The sequence below is a fragment of the Siniperca chuatsi genome, linkage group LG1 (assembly GCF_020085105.1).
Source record: "Siniperca chuatsi isolate FFG_IHB_CAS linkage group LG1, ASM2008510v1, whole genome shotgun sequence".
Lineage (NCBI taxonomy): Eukaryota > Metazoa > Chordata > Actinopteri > Centrarchiformes > Sinipercidae > Siniperca > Siniperca chuatsi.
The window spans coordinates 22,586,637-22,607,843 of record NC_058042.1 but is presented as its reverse complement, the minus strand read 5'-3'; the positions used below and the strand labels follow the sequence as shown (position 1 = coordinate 22,607,843).

Here is a 21,207-nt window from a genome sequence, read left to right as displayed (position 1 = left end):
CACATGATTGATGAAATATGCGTCTGTGAAATCCGAGCTGCTTTTGTTATCATCCTGTTTTCCCCTCTCCCCCCTCTCTTTCCTTTTCTCTCAATCTTTTTTTGTCTTGTCCAACCTCTCTGTCTCTCTTAATATCTCTCCCCTGCTCTGCAGTGGCCAAAGATATTTGGAACCATGTACAAACAAGAAATTACACCCACAGTATGGGGTCCCTCTTGAAACTATGTACATGCACACACACTCACTCTACACATACTTTCCTCTCATAACGTAGTAATATGATGCATGAGAGATGCATGAGAAGGGGGAAAAAAAGATAAAGATAAGGGTATGAGAGAGAGCGAGTAAAAGAGGAGACACATTAATTGTTCTGTCCTGCAGAGAGAAGTGTTGGCTGGATTAGAGGGGAATGAGAGGAGAGAGAGAGATGGAGTGATAGATGGAATTAGATGAATAGATGCTTCAGAGAGCTCTTGTCATTGACACTCAATCGCATTAATCAGGGAACAGATGCAGAATTCACAACTAATGCAACATGAAACAAAGCATTTAAAAAAGAGTAGCAAGTCCATACGAAGACACAACTACTGAAGGAATGAGTTAACTTGTCTGTACACGGTGACAAATATTACAAATTATAAATAATCAGGAAAGCAGTCTCATACATGAACCTCCATCTTTCAGAAATGTAGCCTTCACCAGAATTGAAAAACTTGACTCTAAAAACATAATCTTTATTGACCTCATTGACCTAACTGTTGTGAGCTTTGAGGTGTCTCTTGAGTTTTATAGTGTTCTTACCAGCTAAGAAACACTCCCTTGTTCTTTCCACGGCACCATAACTGAGTTGGGTCTGAATACTGGCCTGTGTTTTACCTACCAAACCCCATTGTTGCCTGCATGCATTATATCTGCCATCCTCCCAATATCAGTCAGTGTCTGAATACGTATGGAATATATAGTCTATACCTGATAGTATTATAAACCTCAGCGCAGTGTTTTGGCTTGTGATAAACCTTTAAACTCATACATGTATTCAAAACGAGTCATTGTCTCACCGATACCTGAAACAACACCAATGCATCCCCTTGCTTTGTTTTATCTGTATCTCACCGATGGGCTGCTTTCTGTTTGAACGCCCACTTAGAAGGGTAAAAAGGCTTTGGCCCATGACTGGCAGGGCTTAGGCTAACGCACAATGTAGGACTAGGAGAGACAAAGATTGGGAAGAGGGCTGAGACTAGGACTGATTTGGGTTGAGAGTAGGCACTGAGGGAAGGTGGGGGCTGAGACTGAGGGTAAGATTAAGACTGGGGCTGGTGAATTAAGGCCCCAAGCCTCAGGGTGCTATTACACATCTATAATGAGAAACAGAGAAGAGTGGGGCTTGTCTCTGCACACCTTAGATTAAATATGCACAATTCCCATGCAAAATGGGCCAGGAACAGCCGGGACCAGCGTTGCTGTCTAATCCCCTGTGCTGGAGTTGTTTCAACCAGGGTTAACAGGCTCATCAGTCAACACAGGCTGCTTAGCACAGGACATCAAGGCCATTTGCAGGTTTAAGTGTTTGTGATTGCTTCCCTTTCCAGATCCCATTGCCACCCCAACCCCCAACACATGCTCCCTGTGCTGGCTAGTGAGAATATGAGCCTGCAGTAAAACACACACAGACACACATGCACAGACACACAGGCATGCATATATATCAACCATCTAACAGCATAGGTAAAGATGCGGCTTTCACATAAACATCAGGCTGCTTACCAAGAGTACGAAACAAATTATACAAATCACAAACACACATTGGAAAGACTAGATTCCTACACACAGTGACGCATGCTTTCACGCATACACACTTTGTATCACCAAAAGACACTTCTTTTGTCTGGGAGATGGATGGATGGATGGATGGATGGATGGATGGATATGGTACACAAAGGTGGACAGATAAAAGAATGAGAGGGAATCTTATCTTAAAAAACAATGGACTGGGATTCCTCAGGAGAAACAGAATATATAAAATCTAAGAGGAAACAGACAAGGTAAGAGAATCAAAACACTCTTCTACCTGCTATTAGAAAATGTATTCTTTCGCTTTTTGACGGCAAAAACACACATGTAATGTCTATGTATGCTGTCTGCTCCATCCTCTTTGTCCGTCTACAATGTAGCTTCATCACAATCCATTTGCATTTCACAGCCAGGGTTGACTTCTATCACCAACACACTGCTGTATGAGAGGGCTGTCATGTTCCTCAAGTATGTCTGTGTGTGTGTGTGTGTGTGTGTGTGTGTGTGCGTGTGTTCGTGTTTATTGTGCACTCAGCTATTTGATAGCATACAGACACACACACACACACACACACACACACAAACAAATAGTTTGCAGAAAAAGGGGTGTGGGGGTCAGAAAAAAAGTTGCAGCTAGGTACTGCAGATGAAGAGGACAGAGAAAAAGAGAACAAGTGTGAAAATAAACAAGACAGCAAGGGAAAGAAAGAGTGACGGCAGGAGATAGAGATAGGCAGTGATTATACCACACCACATACAGTATGGTTCAGTGGAGCATATCTGCACAGGGACAGGCGGTCCATTAAAAGCACAGACATTCTTATCCTGCTTGTCTGCCTGCTTTCTCTTACATCCATGTATACATGGAGAGGAAACTATGTAAATAAACCTGAAAACAATCTGTGATCTTGACTTTTCCTCAAAATAACCATGATGACAATGCATTTTAAACAGGAGATATCTTTAATTTTTTGTCTGACTGAAAGTAATGCTAACATATACATAGTATATACTAACTATACAATTAATTTACGTTTGGAATGTTGGAGAACTACCTGGCTAGAAGCATTTAGACAAAATTAAACGCATCACTATGAAAGCGCTATCTTTCAATTTTTTCTTCCTCACTCTTTATTATGGTACATCTAAACCGCATCATTTCCTGCTGAATTGTAGTACTTCTCGCTAACCTCATGCTATAATTTAAGGATTGTAAAATGTATCTGAATGAGAGATTTTACTTGTCCACCACTACCATAGTTATAGTCTATTATTGTTAACAGCACCATTAATGCCAATAAGAGTATCTAAAGGATTACTTGAAAATGACTTTAAAAAAATAAAAGCACACATGAACATGGGATTTGCTGTGTCTCTGTAAATAATATTATAAAGAGTACGGTCTAGACCTGCTCTATAGGAAAAGTGCAATGAGATGAGAACTTCTGTTATGAATTGGCGCTATATAAATAAAATTGAATTTAATTGAACCTTTAAACTATAAATTTCTTTCAGACAGATTTACAGTAGGCCTGAAAGTTGCATTCAGGCCTAAAAAAACAAATCTTAACCTACTACTGAATCCTACTCAAGGCAGAAGTTGTGAATATTTTTAATGATAAATTGCCAACACCATTTTTATTTATTAGTTTTAAACAGGAGCTTGACACAAATTCATACGATTAAGTTAAAAAATTGGCCTGAAGTGACCAGAGTTAATCTGGTAAAGTCAAGTCCAACATAAATCATGCAGTCTAATGTCATTCATTCTCTTAAGTCACACCAAAATATGATTGCTAATAATTTAATTGAGACTGTCCATTTAATATCTTGCTGCATGCACTCGGCCCTCATCGTTACTCTGTATGCAGGCCTTGCAGTACAAAATGCCACCATAATGGAAGGGAAGTGTTGGGTTAATTGATAAATCTGAGGTCCTGAGTAGGAAGGAGTGTGGCAGGGGTAATGTTTTACGGCTGTGCAAATGAAGGAGCTGCAGAGTTTTACACACGCTGTAAAATGATTATGGAGAATTAGCGTTCTTTCTTTCTCAACGCAGTAACCTGGACACTAATGCAGCAGAGCTGGAGACATGGATGGACATGATAACATAGGAAACACATACACTGACAGACACACATAAAGGTGGACACATATGAGTTCATGCATTTGCTGCCCCTGCCCCAACTAACTCCATTGTCTCTACTTGTGGCCTATTTCAGTTTGGGTATTAATTACTAATGAATACTGTTCCCATTAAAAAGACCCACCATACATCGGTTGTATGCATCATGGTGATACATTATGACTGAGGACATTAAGAGTGAGCCAGCATGTATGTGTATGTGTGTAGACACACTTCCTGTCCCAATTGCCTCAAGCTTTGCACCCACAATGCAATAATGACAATAATAAAGCTACACCATAGTAGCTGGGAGGAGACTATGGTGTGTGTCTCTGTGGGGGCAAGAAGGGGAGTGTGTGTTGTGGCGAGAGGCGGTAACAAGGACGATACTGGGGCAACATTAAAGTATATGTGCGGTTGGGCTATCGGCAATGGTCTGTGTATATGCATGTATTCATGTGTATGCATGCAATTGTATATGTCTACGTGCATGTGTTCAGGAAAACAGGAATGCCAATGTGCAAATGTGTGTTCTGGTGTGTATCAGTGTATTTTGGTTCTGATCAGACGCTAGCTTTTGAAAGTTGTGACGGATGTCAGTCTAATGTGAGGGGAAGGAAAGGCTTGGAGCGTAGACAGACACAGACGTGACCACTCACTGTAGTGTACTTGATTAGCACGTAGCCTCCTAATTTGCTATCCTCTATGGTTATAGGCAATACCACTGGTGACATGGCTAATAACAGAACCACAAAATTAGCATGGACAGAGAGGGCTTTCCCATATCTGCATTTGAAATTAGTCATTGCTGGTGCAGAAGCTAACTAACCTTTTGAGTATTTCATCTTACAATCAACATTACAGTGCTAGCCGTATTAAAGTTACCAACTTTAAAATGATTAGGCACTGTTCACTCACAAAACCTAGCCTTTCTTCATAACAAACAATTCACAAAGTAATTCACATTCTTACATCTTTGAGATGTAAGAATGTGAATTACTTTGTGAATTGTTCACTTTATGAATCTTAATAAATCACTGTCCTTTTAGCCATTCAATATGACTTAAAACAATAACTTTTCACAATATTTGTGGTTATTATTTGATATTGTATAAAATGGCAGGGAGTGCACACAATCAGCTTGAGCAAGAGAACAGCTGTGTCCTCTTTCTTAAAGATCACAGTGGTTCCAATGTTTCCTGAAACAATGGTCAATGATACAATGTCACCTGTTTCATCTTTTATACTGCTTTCACACATAAACCTGTGTTTGATGAGCTCTACTCAACACATCTTCAACTTGTTTCAACATGTTTGACCCATTCATATGAGACTGCTGTTATAAGTTAATCTCTGTTTGTCAGTGTTGTCCATTCTGCAGCTGATTCTATACACATTACTGTTGAATCATAAAAAACACAAACTTATAACAATTGACATAAAATCAATACCAAATAAAGATACATTTCTCTCTCTTACACATATTTGCTCTCTCTTACTCACCCACTCACTTGTTTTTTCACAAATCACAGATAGAAACGCCAGCTCACCAAAGCTACGTAGTGTGAGACCCGCATTTCACCCTGGTCTGAAGGAGGGTTGTAAAGTCAAGTTAGATAATGCATGTTGACCACAAATGCAAGTTTAACCAGCATCGCTGTGTTGGTAGGGTTATCAGACAAAACAGTAAAGTTGGAGCTACAATTCTCAGAGAGAGCTCTATATTTCAGGCTGGTATTGAGATGTGGTGCCTCAAGAGAGTTAGATGAGAGATGAGGGATACGAATGAATATAGAACAGAGCTGGAGAAGAGGGTCTGAGGTCTTTGAAGCTAATCTTTAGTGGGGGACCTGGGAAGTCCAGGCAAGGGCACATAGGAGCCTGGAGCCAGCCTCAACTAGACATTTGAGGAACTGCAGTTTTTGGCACTTCACATTGGCTTCATTTTTCAGCCCCAGAGGTTGCCGCTTTGTCCTGACAGGCTGGGTCACATTTGCATTGATAGATTTTCTTACTGTGACACAGATGGCTAAGGTAAATAAAGGTCCAGGAGTCATGTGGTATTTCTAGGGCTTGGTTTGGACTGGAGATGCTGTGTGTATACTGCCAAGAGCTGTGATGGTCAAGCCAGAGATAACCGTGGTCTGGAACTAGGAAAAAACTGGGCTATGTTAATGATGAGGCTTCAGGCTGTGTAGTGGGATGAAGTAAGGCTTAAGGTGATGATTACAAGCAGGGCTAGGTAATATGGCAGAGGCTGGATAAGAGAGCTGTGGCTAGGGTTTGAAAATAATTAGGAGCATGGCTGGATAACATAGCTAGATAATGTGGCTGGGGGGAGGCTGGCTGGGCACAGTATGAAGATGATGAGTACCAGGGTTGAGCTGTCCACTCCATTGGCCCTCTGAGCTGTGACAAGAAGCTCTGCTGGCTGCTGCTATAGCTCAGGGTGATGCCAACGATAGGACTAATGCACTAATTACCACAGAGCGAGAGAAGAGAGAGAGTAAATAGAAGTAGAGAGAGATACAGAAACACAGAGTGTCAGAAGAGAGATGAAAAGGGGAAAATCTGAGGTCTGATGAGCTCTGAGTGACAGCAGCATGACATGACTGGGCTGAGAACAGGCACTGCTATCTTCATCATCTTCTTCAATAACATCCTACGCTGCTGCAGCAGCGGCAGCAGCAGCAATGTTATCACAGAGACAAGGGAGGTCAAGTTTAGCCAATATGTATGAACGTCTGTATGGTGTGTGTGTGTGTGTCAGTGTCCCAATGCATGCATGTATTTATGTGTGTGTGTGCAAGTGTGGATGTGTTAGATATTTTTTAGGCAAGTGGCAAGTAGGAAGCTGTCATTTTGCAGTATCCATCAGAGAGACAGTTAGATGATAGCTATGTGTGCAAACACACACACACACACACACACACACACACACACACACACACACACACACACACACACTAAATCTAGCATAACTTATTGCTATTTTGTTGCACTTTTTGACCACTAGCGGTGATTGTAGGTAATGTTTTGATAAGCAGATAGCAATATTGTTTGTATCTCAGGCACTACAAACAAGCACATACACAGCACAAGCATGGAGGGATGACGTGATAACATTAAACAGTATATTATATTATATTAGACAAATTTCTATCATCTCACAATATACAGCATATATTCATACTGTCTAGCTATGACGTACCACAAACCATATGTTTTTGTGGCTGTTGTTTGTTTTGTTGCAAATAGGGTTCAATGATGGCTGATGCTTTGAATTGCGGCCTGCAATGCTTTTCAGCTTTAGCAAATGCCTACGTGTAGGGTTTCTAATTTGAATGATGAGCTAAATTATCCCTAATGGCTTTAATTTTGGTGGTATCACTGAAAACCTTTATTTACCACACATGCTCAAACACAAAGACCTACAAGCGTTCCATCAATAATGTATTTTACAAATACAACATAGATGCATCGAGCAAAACAGATTTTACTACCCTGGCCCCTGTTGTCAGCTCCAGGAGACCCCATTCAACCGCCCACTCACTCCCCATACTTATTTATCTCCACTTCCTGGGGCCGTGTTAGTTCATTCCCTTGTTGCTGCTCTCTCCTTCTTCCCTTGCGCCTCTCTCTCTTGTTTCACTCCTTGTTTCCAGGCAATTGGGTCTGGGTGCTGGTGGTGGGGGGTAAGAGGTTCGGGTGGAGCTGCTGGGAACTTGTGTGTGTGTGTATGTGTGTGTGTGTGTGTGTGTGTGTGTGTGTGTGTGTGTGTGTGTGTGTGTGTGTGTGTGTGTGTGTGTGCGTGTGTGTGTGTGTGCTGGGAAGTGAGCTAATAAAGGACGGTGATCCATGAAAGGCCTTGAGCAAAGACACAGTCAATTACCTAATGCCTGGACCAGACCGCAGGGGCTACGCACACACATTCAGACACATACACACACACACCTATGCGTGCACCTCATTTACGTATACATGGAGAGGGGGCAGTGGAGGGCATAACTGGGAATTGTGTATATGTGTGTGGGTGGGTGTGCATATGCGTGTGATGGAGAGTGGCGATTTATTAAATTGCTGTCACTTTTGACAAATTTGTGCAACTCAAGTTGAAAGGGTTAGCCTGCACTGCTTCTCTGATTTTCCTCTTTTCTTTTAGAGGAGAATAATACCTTTCAGACCGAAACCCAGGCAACAACAGGATAAATCCGCGGCTGCCATCAGTTTGCATGGCTTGACAGGTGTGGTCTGACCTGGCAACATGTCCAAGCTCCCGACCTGGGTTTAACATGGGTCTTACAGTGACTGACGTTGATGTGAAAGGGGGAACACAGGTTTATATAATAACTAATAATTATTATTATAGGATTAGTATCTGCTATAGGTTTATAGTAGACATTCCTTCCCTTTCAACTATAAATTTTACTCTTCTCAATCTTAGAGACTTTTGATTCTTGACTGTACAGTTTATGTTGTTGCATTAACATGAGGTGACCCACACACTCGTGTTGCAGAAATATTGCAGCAACCTCTTTAAATGAAGTGAAACAAAATAGCTCGATTATGCAGAAAGATACATTTATACATGGTCTTGTATAATTGTGCGTTTTAGCCGTAATGTGTTTGCTTCACTAAGTCTTTAGTGAACAATGTTGACCATATGTGACAGCAGCCTGAAATAAATGGCTCATATGCAGGTTTTACCACATCTTCATTATCCTGTGTAACACACAGGGCTTGTGTGTGAAAGTGGTTTAAGTGTTGGTTTTCCACCTTGATGGATTCTATGTGTGTGTGGGGGGGGGGGGACCAGGCAGAAAACGAAGCATTCATCAGCTGTGCATCTCTGCACAGCACAATGGCTAGGTGGGTGTGTGATCTCCAAGGATGACTTAATTTAGGTACATAGTAGGTATACCCGATAACTAACTATATAATAATGATAATAATAATAATGTTTGTGTTTATAGCTTTCAACCTACCTCCTCTTGGAATCAGTGTGTAATCTACTATCTCAAGCTCTTGGCATAGGCTGGCTGAGTAAAGGAACTGCTACTGTAGCTCAGATGGTGGAGCATACTTCTTGTTCTTCTGGTTGGCAAAGGGCAAGAAACAACAACAAAAAGTTATATGTCATAAAGGTTGCAGTTGAGCTCAGGTTAGTCTTTACTAAAATATCAAACAGTGATTAGATTGAGCATGAATCCATAATGCAGAAAATGTAGCAAACAAAAATAACACAAAATACACTGACAAGACACTAGGGGAAAACTCAGTTAAAAATGCAGATATATATTTAGTCATTTGATTACAGTGGGATAAAAAATGAAGAAGGTTGGAGTGGCAAGAAAACTGGGTGGTCTTTTATACTGTAGTTAGCGAAATTATTATTGTGCAAGACAGATCAAACAGAGGGTTAATAACAGTTACTTCACATTCACACAACTGAGTAGATTAGCCTGTGAGTGGTAATGAGGTTATAGTCAAGTGTTTTAGCAAAGACACATACACACGCACGATTCCTAATTAAAACTAATACAAGCCTTGAAATAAAGCACGGAGAGACTGTTTATAACAAACCCAGTCTGAAGCAGGCTTAAAATAATCTCCTGGCATACACCCATTAGTTTTCATAATAAGGATGTGTCCATTTACTACTTAATTTTGCATGAATTTGCTTGTGACTGTGTTGAGTGTATATGTATTCACAAGCATGTATTCCTTGGTGTATACGAAAGAAAAAAAACGACATAATTAAGGAAAACCTTTTACAAAACACTTACGGTTTATGTTTATGTGTGTGTGATTGTATACGAGAATGCTTTTGTAGTCTAATTTTGTGTGTGGGTGTGGTTTTGCATGTATTATGTGTCTGTGTATCATCCTCACAGTGTGCCACTGTGGAATCTTATGGACTCGTGTTGTTGTAGCTGATTCTGGGCCTCCTCCAGGTTTGCATAAGAGGTCTGCAGACGCAACGTCAGGTCAGGACAACGCACTCGCTGCTCCCACACTTCGCCCGGCTCTCTGAACAGACCCTAAAATAACCACAAACACCAACACACACAGACACACACACAAACATCAGATAATGATCACTGTATCTTTCTGTTTCAGACCCCTGCCTCTTTCTTTCTCTGATCCCTCTCCCACAGGTAGTGATGGCTTACTGTTAAAACCAGAGGCCAATCCTCTTCATCTCTCCTCATCATGAGAGGAGGCAGAGAGAGAGAGAGAGAGAGAGAGAGAGAGAGCAAGTGAGTGAAGAAAATTATATCAGGAGAGAGAATGAGGAGAGAGAGCAAAACCAAGCATGCCAGAGTAAAAGTGAGGGACACAGACAGAGGGGAGAGGAGCGACAAAAAGTAAGCAAGATGGCGAAAATGACTATATTGTCCGATTAACCTCAGAGACAGTTGTGGTTTAATCAGGCTTTAACTTCCCCTACTCGCAATGATAATATCCTTTATTCTCATTTTTCTTAATTTTCTTTAATGTTTACCTTTCATTTATCATTTCTTTGGGATTTGTTTCATGCGCTCAGGCAACATCATCACAGCAGTGAAGCCTTAGAGAAAACACCATAATAAATTAAAATGGAATAAAACAAAATTTCACTGTGACTGACCTCTAACTTGATCAATGTGACAAAGAAAAAGTTATTAGAGTATAAAATTAAAACGGAAAAAAGAAAATGATTTCTCACGCATTAAGTTAAAAAAATAGTTTTCAAGAAAACGCATGATAACAATGAAGGAAAATGTCACCCATTACAACAGTATATCTTTTTTATGTGTTTTTAGCAGTTTTTGGCAAGAATGAAGTTCTATAGAACAGTGGCATAAGCTATATCAGACTGTGGCTACACAGACAATGCTTCTAACAGGTTAAATTCATTTTTGTTTTTGTTATTGCTTGAAGTGCAGTTGCATAAAATATATAGCCTGTTTTCTCTCTAACTTTATTTATCTGATTGTTTTGGGGGACTAAATCTCACAAACAAGTCAGTTAAACTTTAAACATCTGTCTGTCAATTGTATTCCTCGTACATCTTCTTGACATTGTGGCTCCTACCCTGGAGTGATAGGTTTCTGATGTCTACTGACATATCAAAGTTGCAAAGACAAAGAAAAGTCATTTTTAGTGACAATTTTTTGTGCTGTTCCCTGTCTAACCTCACATCCCCTCTTACATCCCCTTGAGACTTCATCATGCTCGTCACGCCCTTGTAATGAAGGAACTGGATACATTTGAAACATATTCAATACAGTGGTTACTCTCTTAACAAGTAAATGAATAAGTCATCTCACTGAAAAACTGTATTTATTTTACAAGTCAGCTTTTGTAATTTCTAAAAACACAGATAGCGTTTTTTTTTTAGCTGAGGACATTGCATTTATTAGTGTCACAGAAATGTAATTTTCAAATCTCAACACTCAGTGATGTTTATTCATTCCAGTTTTGATGATCTAGAGGGAAAATTCCGTTAATGGTTCATTAATGCTGTTTTTACTATCCATTAGTAGTTTTAGTGTGAAATGTTAACAATCCTAGATGCGAAGACATTTTTCAGTTATAAATATTTAAACTTTTATGTGTGAAGAAGAAAAAAGTGCAACTTCTAAACATGCATTACTATGTACGTAATTGTATATGCTCTCTTTGGAGAGTCGTGTGTAAACTTTGTGCAGTGCAGATTAACTTAAATGTTGTTGCTTTGTTTGAGGTGACCTTCAGTTGTTATTCGGTGTGGAAAAAAAAGAGGGAAGATGAGGGGGGAGAGATAGAGGGAGGGACGGGGACCCTGTCCTTGCTCCTATCGCCACGGGATCAGTGGCCTGGCCTGACCACTTCCACAGCCAGCACCTCAACCTTATCCATCACCACTAGATAGTTATCACACCAGGGAGGGGAGGTGTAGGGGTGAGTGCAAAAGAAAGAAAGGGGGACTTCCTGCACTAATCACAAACACACACACACTCAAAACAGAGAAATACAGGTAGTGTGTGTGAAGTGCAGCTAACAAAATGAGACACATCCATGCCTCATTTCTGCTCACTTATGTTTTACATTAGTAGAATCTGATAATAGGGAAAAAACTTTGCCATATTTATGCTACAGAGCATAAATAACACAAATGGTGAAGTGGCTCCTCATCAAATCATCAACATACATACACATATACATGCACACAATCACATATGTACACACACATATGCACAAATGCACAGCTGGACCATGATACATTGTAAATTGACAGCAACTGAAAGGACTCTTCAGTCAGCTCCAGTTCAACTGTTGGATTGCTTTAAAGCTTCTTTCATAAATAGTTTCGATATTAACACTGAATTAATAGGCTTTTTTCACAGCAGACATTTTGACTGGTCATTGTCAGCAGTTACAAATAATATTAACTATGGCTCAGTTCTATTCAAGAGTCCCAGTAAGCCATAACAGTGTGACAGTGAGCCAGCATACACAATACCAGGACCCTGAAACTAAAGCAACTAAATGGAATTCAGCAATCATTAATTTCATTATTTACACCTTTTTCTACTGAGACATGTCAAAATGTCTTCCATGAAAAAGGCTTATTTACTCTTCAGATTTTTGTTTCTTTCAGGCGCCTTCAGCTCACTGCTTTGGTTTTTCCATTCATATTGTTAAATCACAACAGCACTTTCCAACCACTTACAATTTTAACAAGCGAGTGAATTCTGGACTAACAGGTAGAAGAAAGAAAACTCCAATGGGATGCCCATGTTGCTGTGTCTGCTGAATGTGTAAGAAGGCATGATGTTTAGGTATAATAACTTGATAGCCTGATAGTATGTCAAGAATGTGTCAAAAATGACTGTGATCAAAAGTTTAATATGGTAACACAGAGTTCCCTAAAGATAAAAAATCCCACTTTTTCTATCTTTCTGATGTATATTATACATTGGATATTCTCTTCCAGTGGCCCCATACATTGCAAAAAACTAACACATATAATACAATAAACTTTCAGACCACAAATTCAAGTAAAATATCAAACTAGAGTTCTAAGTTTGGTCATGTAGAAGAAAAAATATGTCAATTCCACATGAAAGTAAACAGTGCCTGTTACAGCACAGATCATACTGAGTGGACAAGCCACAGTGAATTAATGAGGAACACAAATGAGAGCTGCGTATTGGACCCACTATTAAATACACACACACACACACTATGGTACACAAACATTTGACAGTAACACGTAGCCACACAGTCACACACATACTACTCACCGAAATACAGACACTAAACGGATCTGTGCAGTAGCCCCCAAGAGAGCTGTCTGCTATGTTTTAATGATGTCATTCTTCTTTAAAAAGAGCCTTAAAAGGATCTCTGCTTGCACCAAGAACCATCTCCAATGGGACAAGAAGGGGATGTCGGGGGGCTCTAATTATTGGTATGACACTTTGTAAAACTAATACTCTCCTTCACCTCTTGTACATGCTCTATTTCTTTCTTTTTTTTTTCTCATTCTCCCCCTTATAGTCTGTGTCTCTTGTATATTTTCTTTTATATTGTTGTGCTCTGTTATTCTGTCTCCACCTTTTTATGTCTGTCATGGTCCCATCTTTTATCATCTCACCTGCTGTTTCTTGCTGGAAATGGGGGGCAGTATGGGCCTTGAGGAGTAGCAGGTTCTAGTTGTTTTCATCCATGGGGATCCAAGAGTCCCAGGGAAACTGGGGGCTGTTGGGCCAGGCATGACCAAGAAACAAGCCCTACCCCTGGGGGCTAGCCTGGTGGGGGCTTGGTACTTGACCTGCCTCAGCAGTTGTTCCATCTCATGGGGGGCTGGCCTGAATGGAGAGTTGAAAACCCCTGGGCACTGAATAGAGAGAGAGAGAGAGAGAGAGAGAGAGAGAGAGAGAGAGAGAGAGAGAGTGACTTTTTGACAGGTGAGGTTGAGACAGAGAAGCACTTCCTCCTACAACATTCACTGAAATAAGGAACATTGACTTTAACAAGTTCAACTCTGTAATCTCAGATTTCAAAGAGCTAAATTAAAAATACTCCTAGGAGAAGGAGACAGGGCAGATCTTGCTGCGCAATACATATCAACATGCCACAGCCTGAGGGACAGTGAATGACCTACACACACACATACACACACACACACACACACACACAAATGTTGCAGTGTTTAGTTTTCACTTTTTGTATTTGTATTTTAACTGCAAGTCTCTTATTATTATTATTATCATCATCATCATCATCATCATCATCATCATCATATCTTACTTATCTGTATATATTTTAATATCACAATTCTTCTGTTTCTGTATGTTTTAATTTTACACATGCTTTGACAATGTTAACATCTGTTTCCCATACCAATAAAGCCCAATTGAATGTAATTGTACAACAGTAAATTGAGAGAGAGAGAGAGAGAGAGAGAGAGAGAGAGAGGTAAACCCTATATTACAGAGAAAAAAAGGGAATGAGAGACACAGAGTATGAGTATGAGCAATGTGATATGATTAGATGCATACATGTATTTTTGACTGGCTATAAGGATATTACTCTAAGGCTCCTATTTGGGTCCCCACCCAGATTCAAACCAAGGAGGTTGCAGATGGATTATTATTAGTTTTTTATACTTTTTTGAGGAATCAGGATATCCTGGATATTTTACTCCCCAAACACTATAATGTATTAAAATCCATTAGGAGTTTGGGAAAACCAAAAAGAAGTTTTGTTTATCAGGGGTACCATCAAATAATAGAACGGCCACCTACTGGGACAGCTTAAAATGAAACTAACAACTGTTAGTTTATATTCTGAAGTAATTTGAAACATCATTTTTTCTGTTCAGTGTGTGCACTAAATACAGATAGATAACAAAAATGACTACAAGGACAACCTAGCTGCATCTGTCTCAAATGTGGCATTATACAAGACTTGAATCTAGCTATTCACTAGAACAACACACGCACAAATACACACATACAAAACTTTGCCTCCCCTGTTCTGAAGTGGGGTAGAGATTTGCCACAGACGGCCTCAGTAATAATTATTCAAATCACAGTGATCCTTTTGCCTGTGTGTTAATTACCAGACCAAAGCTTTGAGTTGGAGGACTCTGTATCTACTCTATATGCTAATAACACTGCTTGCTATTTAGGCCACTCTAAAAGACTGGGACAACGAAGAGAGAGGAGAGAGAAAGGGCATAAGTGGGAAATTGCTCCAACTATATCGACCCAAACCTCACTCTTTTAAAAATAACATATGAACAGACTGGTTAATTAGTAAATGTTTCATTATTAGACCATGAGTACTTTTGATGTCAGTGTCAAGTGTTTCAGAACGAGTAGAGAGAAATTAATTCAACTTCACTGACCCTGATTTCTGTAACCATGGGTTGTAGACAGAACTGGATAACAGCAGATATTTAACTGATGGGTCCTTGGTGCAGTTTTTTTTTTTTTTTTTGCCAGCACAAAGCTGACAGTAGAGTTAATTTATTATTTTTGATGGGTCAAAATGAGTGGACCACCTCTTAAAACTAGAGCTTTTTTAACTTTAAATAGCAGTGGCACACATACTGTACATCAAAATACAATTTTAATGTGATTAAACCAGTCACAAGTGGTTTAGATTAATGGGTGTTTCTTTCCAATAATGCCTTCTACAGCTACTTGCAGAATGTATAAGGTCCTTTCCTTCCAGGTTATAAAAGAGGAGGACCTTAGGCATCATACACCAGCAAGAATTGAATTATTGAGGGAAGTTCTCAGTTTATGTAATCATGTAAGCGGCCAGACATTGCTGTTCAATATTTGCAGTTGCAGCATTATTGTGTACATGTAAATCCAAATATGACAATATGCAATGCAACCTTTTAAATGACTACAGTAAATACAATAAATATTGGAAACAGACAATAGTTATTAATATAGAATCAAAAACGAGGTACATTCTACTACAATTAATTGTATTTGCCCTCTCGTTTTCTAAAATAACTCCTAGCTCAGTGTTTACTCAAGCATATATTCAACTTTAAAAATGGGACATTGTATGTCCTTGAAAGAATATTTTGGGTACTGTATAGTTGTGCCTTTCCACTCTGTGCCTCCAGAGAACCATTACTAAAGCTTGCATCAACTCCTGATACTGTAGTCCTCCTATGAATGTATCACTGCACTACAGCTGGACTGCACTTGTTCCTTTGCATTCACACACTCCTTTAAGAGCTTCTAATAAATGGTCCTGACCCTTTAAAAATAGCACAACAAAATAGCATTTTGCAAGCGTTTTTTTACTAGACTATATGTATGTGACTGTAATTAAGTATATCAGAGTGTGATGACTGAATAAAATGTACCTTCAAAATTCTTTATAAAATGGACCACTCAGCAACATCTTAAGAAGTGTCTAAATATAGAAACCAACCCAAAATCAGGATTTTCTGTGTATTTAATGACATTTCTTTAGTGTTCAGTATCAGTCTATAAAATGCATAAGGGTTGACTGTACACACCTAACTCAAACAGGAAGGAACAGAGGCTGGGGGCACACACACCGCACAAACACATACACAAATGTAATCCTCACCACTCCTAAAGACACAAACACACACACATGCGCACAAGCAAGCCCAAAAGTACCAACCTAGCTACGGGAAGAGCAATGATGTTGACCCCAGGAACACACCATCTCTGTCTCTGTCATAGGGACTCGGGGCCTTTTGGTAAGCTGTGTGTGAGTGTGTGTGAGTGTGTGTGTGTGTGTGTGGGCTGGGGTCCGAGAAGTGAGGAAGGATGAACTGTGTGGGAGAGCCATCTATTCACTGCTGACAAGGTCAGAGCTACCAAGGGAAAGAGTCCCCTGCCATATGCAGAGAAAGAGAGAGAGAGGTATATAGAGAGAAAGAGATGGACAGAGGGCGGGGAAGAGCACACAAACTTTTCTTCTTGCTTTCTTTCCTTCTTGCTTATTCATAAAATATCCAATATAGTTATATATAAAATTATAAAAACAATGAAAATATGGGTATACAACCAATCCAAAGCATTTGGAGAATCAAACATGATCTGACAAAATGCAGACTCCACTGCACTCCAGCTTACACCATCTTCATAATAAAATGTGTGAAAGTTGTGTGTATATGTCAGTATCTCAGGTGAACAAGGGATACCTGCAGGAAGTAGGTAGTAAGCCAGATGATGACGATGCTGGATGTGCAGGCATGAAGGAGAGAGAGACAGACAGAGAGAGAGAGAGAGAGAGAGAGAGAGAGAGAGAGAGAGAGAGTAGTAGTGGAGGAGTAGTGGTGCTGAATCAACAGTGACCAGTGTGCTTTGTCTTCATTATGATCCCAGTGGGGATTCACAGAGATGCGTGGATGCCACACACACACACATACATACATGCACACCTGTGCCAGGGGAAGCACTAAAATACTCCACTCAGCACATCAGAAGAGCCATGAGGACGCATACTTACTCATGTGTGCACACACACACACCTGAACTCTACAAAGCCCACCTATGTTAACAAAAGAAAGAAAGAAAGAAGACCCATCCTCTCTCTGTGGCCTGTTTCTGGAGGAACTCCCTATCTGTAACTCTTATCTCATTGCCTGTGTTAGTCCCTGCATCTTTAGCTGTGCATGTGCATACGTGTGCATGTGTGTATGTTAACTTTCTTAGTACAAAGTTTCTAGTGAGTCAGCAATGTTGCCTGTATATTCTCTAGGACGTACATTTCAGAAAGACACAGTGACACCAGATAACCACAAAATGGGTTCACGTGTATTATTGATCTGTCTTCAAATCCATGCTCCTTAGTTCCACTTTGGGATTATGAAGTGATCATGGGTGTCTAATTAGAGTACTAATTAGAAAAATTCAAAAATGTTGCATGCCCTCAGACCTTCTACAAATTGTTAACATTGTCTCTTCACTCTGGTGTCTTCCCACAGGCACTGAAAACTTTCTGGCACAGTATTAAACTGGTTTGAATCCTACTTAAAAGACAGGGACTACATTGTGTCTATAGGTAATTACACCTATGAGTGGACAAAAAAAGTTCCCCAAGGCTCCATTCTGGGGCCTCTTCTGTTTAACATCTACATGCTCCCTGGCTCAGATTATGGAAAACAACAAACTATGTTACCATAATTATGCAGATGACACAAAAATTAACATAACAATGTCGCCAGGGGACTATGGTCCAATACAAGCAATGAGTAAGTGTACTGAAGAAATCAATGATTGGATGTGCCAGAATTTTCTCCAATTAAACAAAGATAAAACTGAAGTCATTATATTTGGAGCCAAGGAGCAACGATTAAAAGTCAGTGCTCAGCTTCAATCAGTATTATTAAAAACCACAAACCAAGCCAGAAATCTTAGTGTAGTCATTGAACAATCATTGAACGATGTCTGGTTGCATTTGATTTAAAGGGCTAAGCCAAAATTATTCAAATCGACTGGATCAGAACAGCTGCGCATGCAGATGCTGCGGCCTGTAGCTCCTTCATACTCCACTAGCTACATTCTTGTTTTTCATCTGTTTTTTTCCCCGGCTTTATTGCTCAAACACATATCACCTATGACATTAATACATCATCGTTGTCATCTGAAAAGGAAGTCGGATTGGATTAAAGAGCAGCAGACCTTGAGCCAGATCAACTGGACCAGGCAGGCACCAAAGCGGGTGCTGTGATCGCCCAGGAGGAGAGGAAAGAGACCCGGGATAGGAGCCATGCTGGCCCAGGTTGGACTTAAGGCTGTTCCTGGCTAATGTCTAGTCTGGACAAAATGGGACTCAGGCTGGCCAAGCAACGGGAATCAGAGACTGTTGTGCCCACATCTTAACAGAAACCTGCTCCATCAACATCAAGTACTCGACGGGCGGACCGTGTTCCAAGCTGACAGAGCACAAGACTCCGACAAATGTCAAACTTTTTGAGTGAAGATGAAAGCCATATTATCATCACTATCTCTATCAGCTATTTACATTTCTATCAGACCCAAATAAAAAAAAATCTACTATAAACTTTCATTTCATTATACCACCTTAGTGTTATAATAAGCTATTGTAGATATTGATGGTGAGTCAAAGAAGTTCAAACAGAAATTGTTCTCTTTTCAAACTTTTTTGTCTCGGAGATACTGTACATGCATGACTGTAGAGCAGCTAGTCCCACCCACTTTTTTAAATTATTAGAAATTATAATCCACTAGGCACTTTTTTGGCGTTATGTCAGTGCTTTGTTATCAAATCCATTCCGCTTGCTTATTGAGAGAATGTCCAAATCAATGAAATTCCATACCACGTTTTCACTGCTACCTTGCACCCAGTCAGATTCTCACATAGCACACAAACACATACACATGAGCGCGCCGCTAATGTTAGTAGAGACTAGTAACTGTAGTGAGCATGGCAATTTTATAACAGTCTGCTGAAAATAAGGTTGTTGTGAAAAAGTCAGGAGAGCTGTTGAAGTTTTGTGCAGCGCACAAAGTTAGATGTGTGAACTGCAGTTGCAGTCCGCAAGTTATTAAACATAACAGATACGTCCAAATACATGTAGTATTGATATCAACACAAAAACATACATCATTACAGATGAGTCCTCCTCCTCCTCCTGCACACTCTACCCAGGCACCACCCCTAAGTAATTGCTGGTGATTAATTGTGTCACATTTATTTCAATATTTCATGAGATTTTGGGGTTCTATGTGTTGGATTTGAAGTTATTTGCTATTTGAAATGTTGCAAACATGTATTTTTAGCTAAAAAAAAAAATATGTGCCACAAAGCTATTATGATGTTATCCCCCTAACTTGATGGATTTGCTCACACACACTCCTCGAACCTATGAAACTTATGAATTTAAGACTACTGCTTTTCATGAAAAGTGGTAGATGGTTGTTATATCTGCTACACTGCAAGTTGAAAGCCTAATCATGTTGCTGCTAACGTTATTAGTTTTGACACTCAGTCCTACATGTGCTGATGTAAGGTCGTGTTATATGGTGCTGATTTCTGTTATAGCTTAAGGTTTGTTTTTCTACGTGCCCAATATGACACTGCTTTCTGACTGAACATAAAAGTTGCTCTGAATGGAGCCATCAAGTCAAATTACTTGTAATGTAAAATATTTCTGACTAAACCATTTTATGTAGCTGTTAAGAAGGAATCACAATTTAATATCGGTCTCTGGTCAAATATTGGTCTAATCATAGCCATTTCTATGTCAAATGTGTGCGATTGTGTGTGTGTTTGTGTTCCTGTAGACCAACCTGCTTTGTACTGAGGAGGTGGTGTAACCGGTGAGCTTGGTAGACCATGGCTGTCTGCTCTTTCACCATCTCCAGACAGTCTCTCTCTCTCTTCTGGAGTTTCTCAAGTTCATCCAGCTCCCTCCTACAGGGTACACACACCATACACAAATATTTTTGCACTTCAAATTCCAAACTTCCATTGAATTAATTTATACAATGGGTATTTGACAGTCAAATATAAATATAATATATATGCACTGTACAATACATTTAAAAAAGATGAATATTAAGTTTATTAATCATTTTATACTAACACTTAGATATAATTTCATGCCTTCATAAGTAGTCATATCTAAATATCATATCTAAATCATACAATAGTTCATCATACTCATACACTCATGTATGTTTACTGGAAGACAATGATTGTCTGGCTACTGCCCCTACATTTAGTTTAATTTAACACTACATCACTCGATATAACTAATGTTTTGACGTTACCTTCACCAGACCAAATTAACCTGTTACGTTACACATTATCCGGTGATTCAGCTGACCTTATATCTTAACATTATTTAAATGAAAGACTTGTGCACCACGTAAACTTCATGCAAGTACATTTGTGCACATGTTAGTGTGTATTTGAACACAGTCTTCCGTCGTAAAGCTGACAGTTCCCTGGAGTGTCCTTCAGATGGATAAAAAACGGCCTAATGATAAGAGAGAGACTGGGACAGACAGAAAAGACAGAGGAGCTGTGGGAGAAAAACAAGAGAATGAGACTGCTTGGATGGAAAAAGCAAAGTGAGAGCACAAGAGGCTATAAGTGGGAGGATGATGGATATATTTCATCACCGCAGCCAGGACAGGTCTGTCTGTGACATCTGTTAAGCAAAGCTGGCTAAATGGGATGCATTAAAAGCCCATACACAGCAATTTCATTCCGCAATCACATAGCCTTATTGTTACAAGGGGGTAATAACTTAAAAAGGGAATTGGAAACAATTACTA

General features: G+C 39.7%; 1 protein-coding gene across 2 annotated transcripts in view; it reads right to left on the bottom strand.

The window, feature by feature from the left end:
* spata17 (spermatogenesis associated 17) overlaps nucleotides 1–21,207 on the bottom strand; it is a 40,214-nt gene that overhangs the window by 6,822 nt on the left and 12,185 nt on the right. The window contains exons 6-9 of one of the 2 annotated variants that reach the window (XM_044202784.1): nucleotides 20,215–20,338; nucleotides 13,545–13,787; nucleotides 9,812–9,960; nucleotides 8,905–9,013 (exon numbers count right to left, since the gene is read on the bottom strand). In XM_044202784.1, the coding sequence (XP_044058719.1) occupies nucleotides 8,932–9,013; nucleotides 9,812–9,960; nucleotides 13,545–13,787; nucleotides 20,215–20,338 (598 nt within the window). In that variant the 3' untranslated portion in view covers nucleotides 8,905–8,931. The remainder of the gene's footprint in view (nucleotides 1–8,904; nucleotides 9,014–9,811; nucleotides 9,961–13,544; nucleotides 13,788–20,214; nucleotides 20,339–21,207) is intronic. The other variant, XM_044202792.1, reaches the window with a different exon arrangement.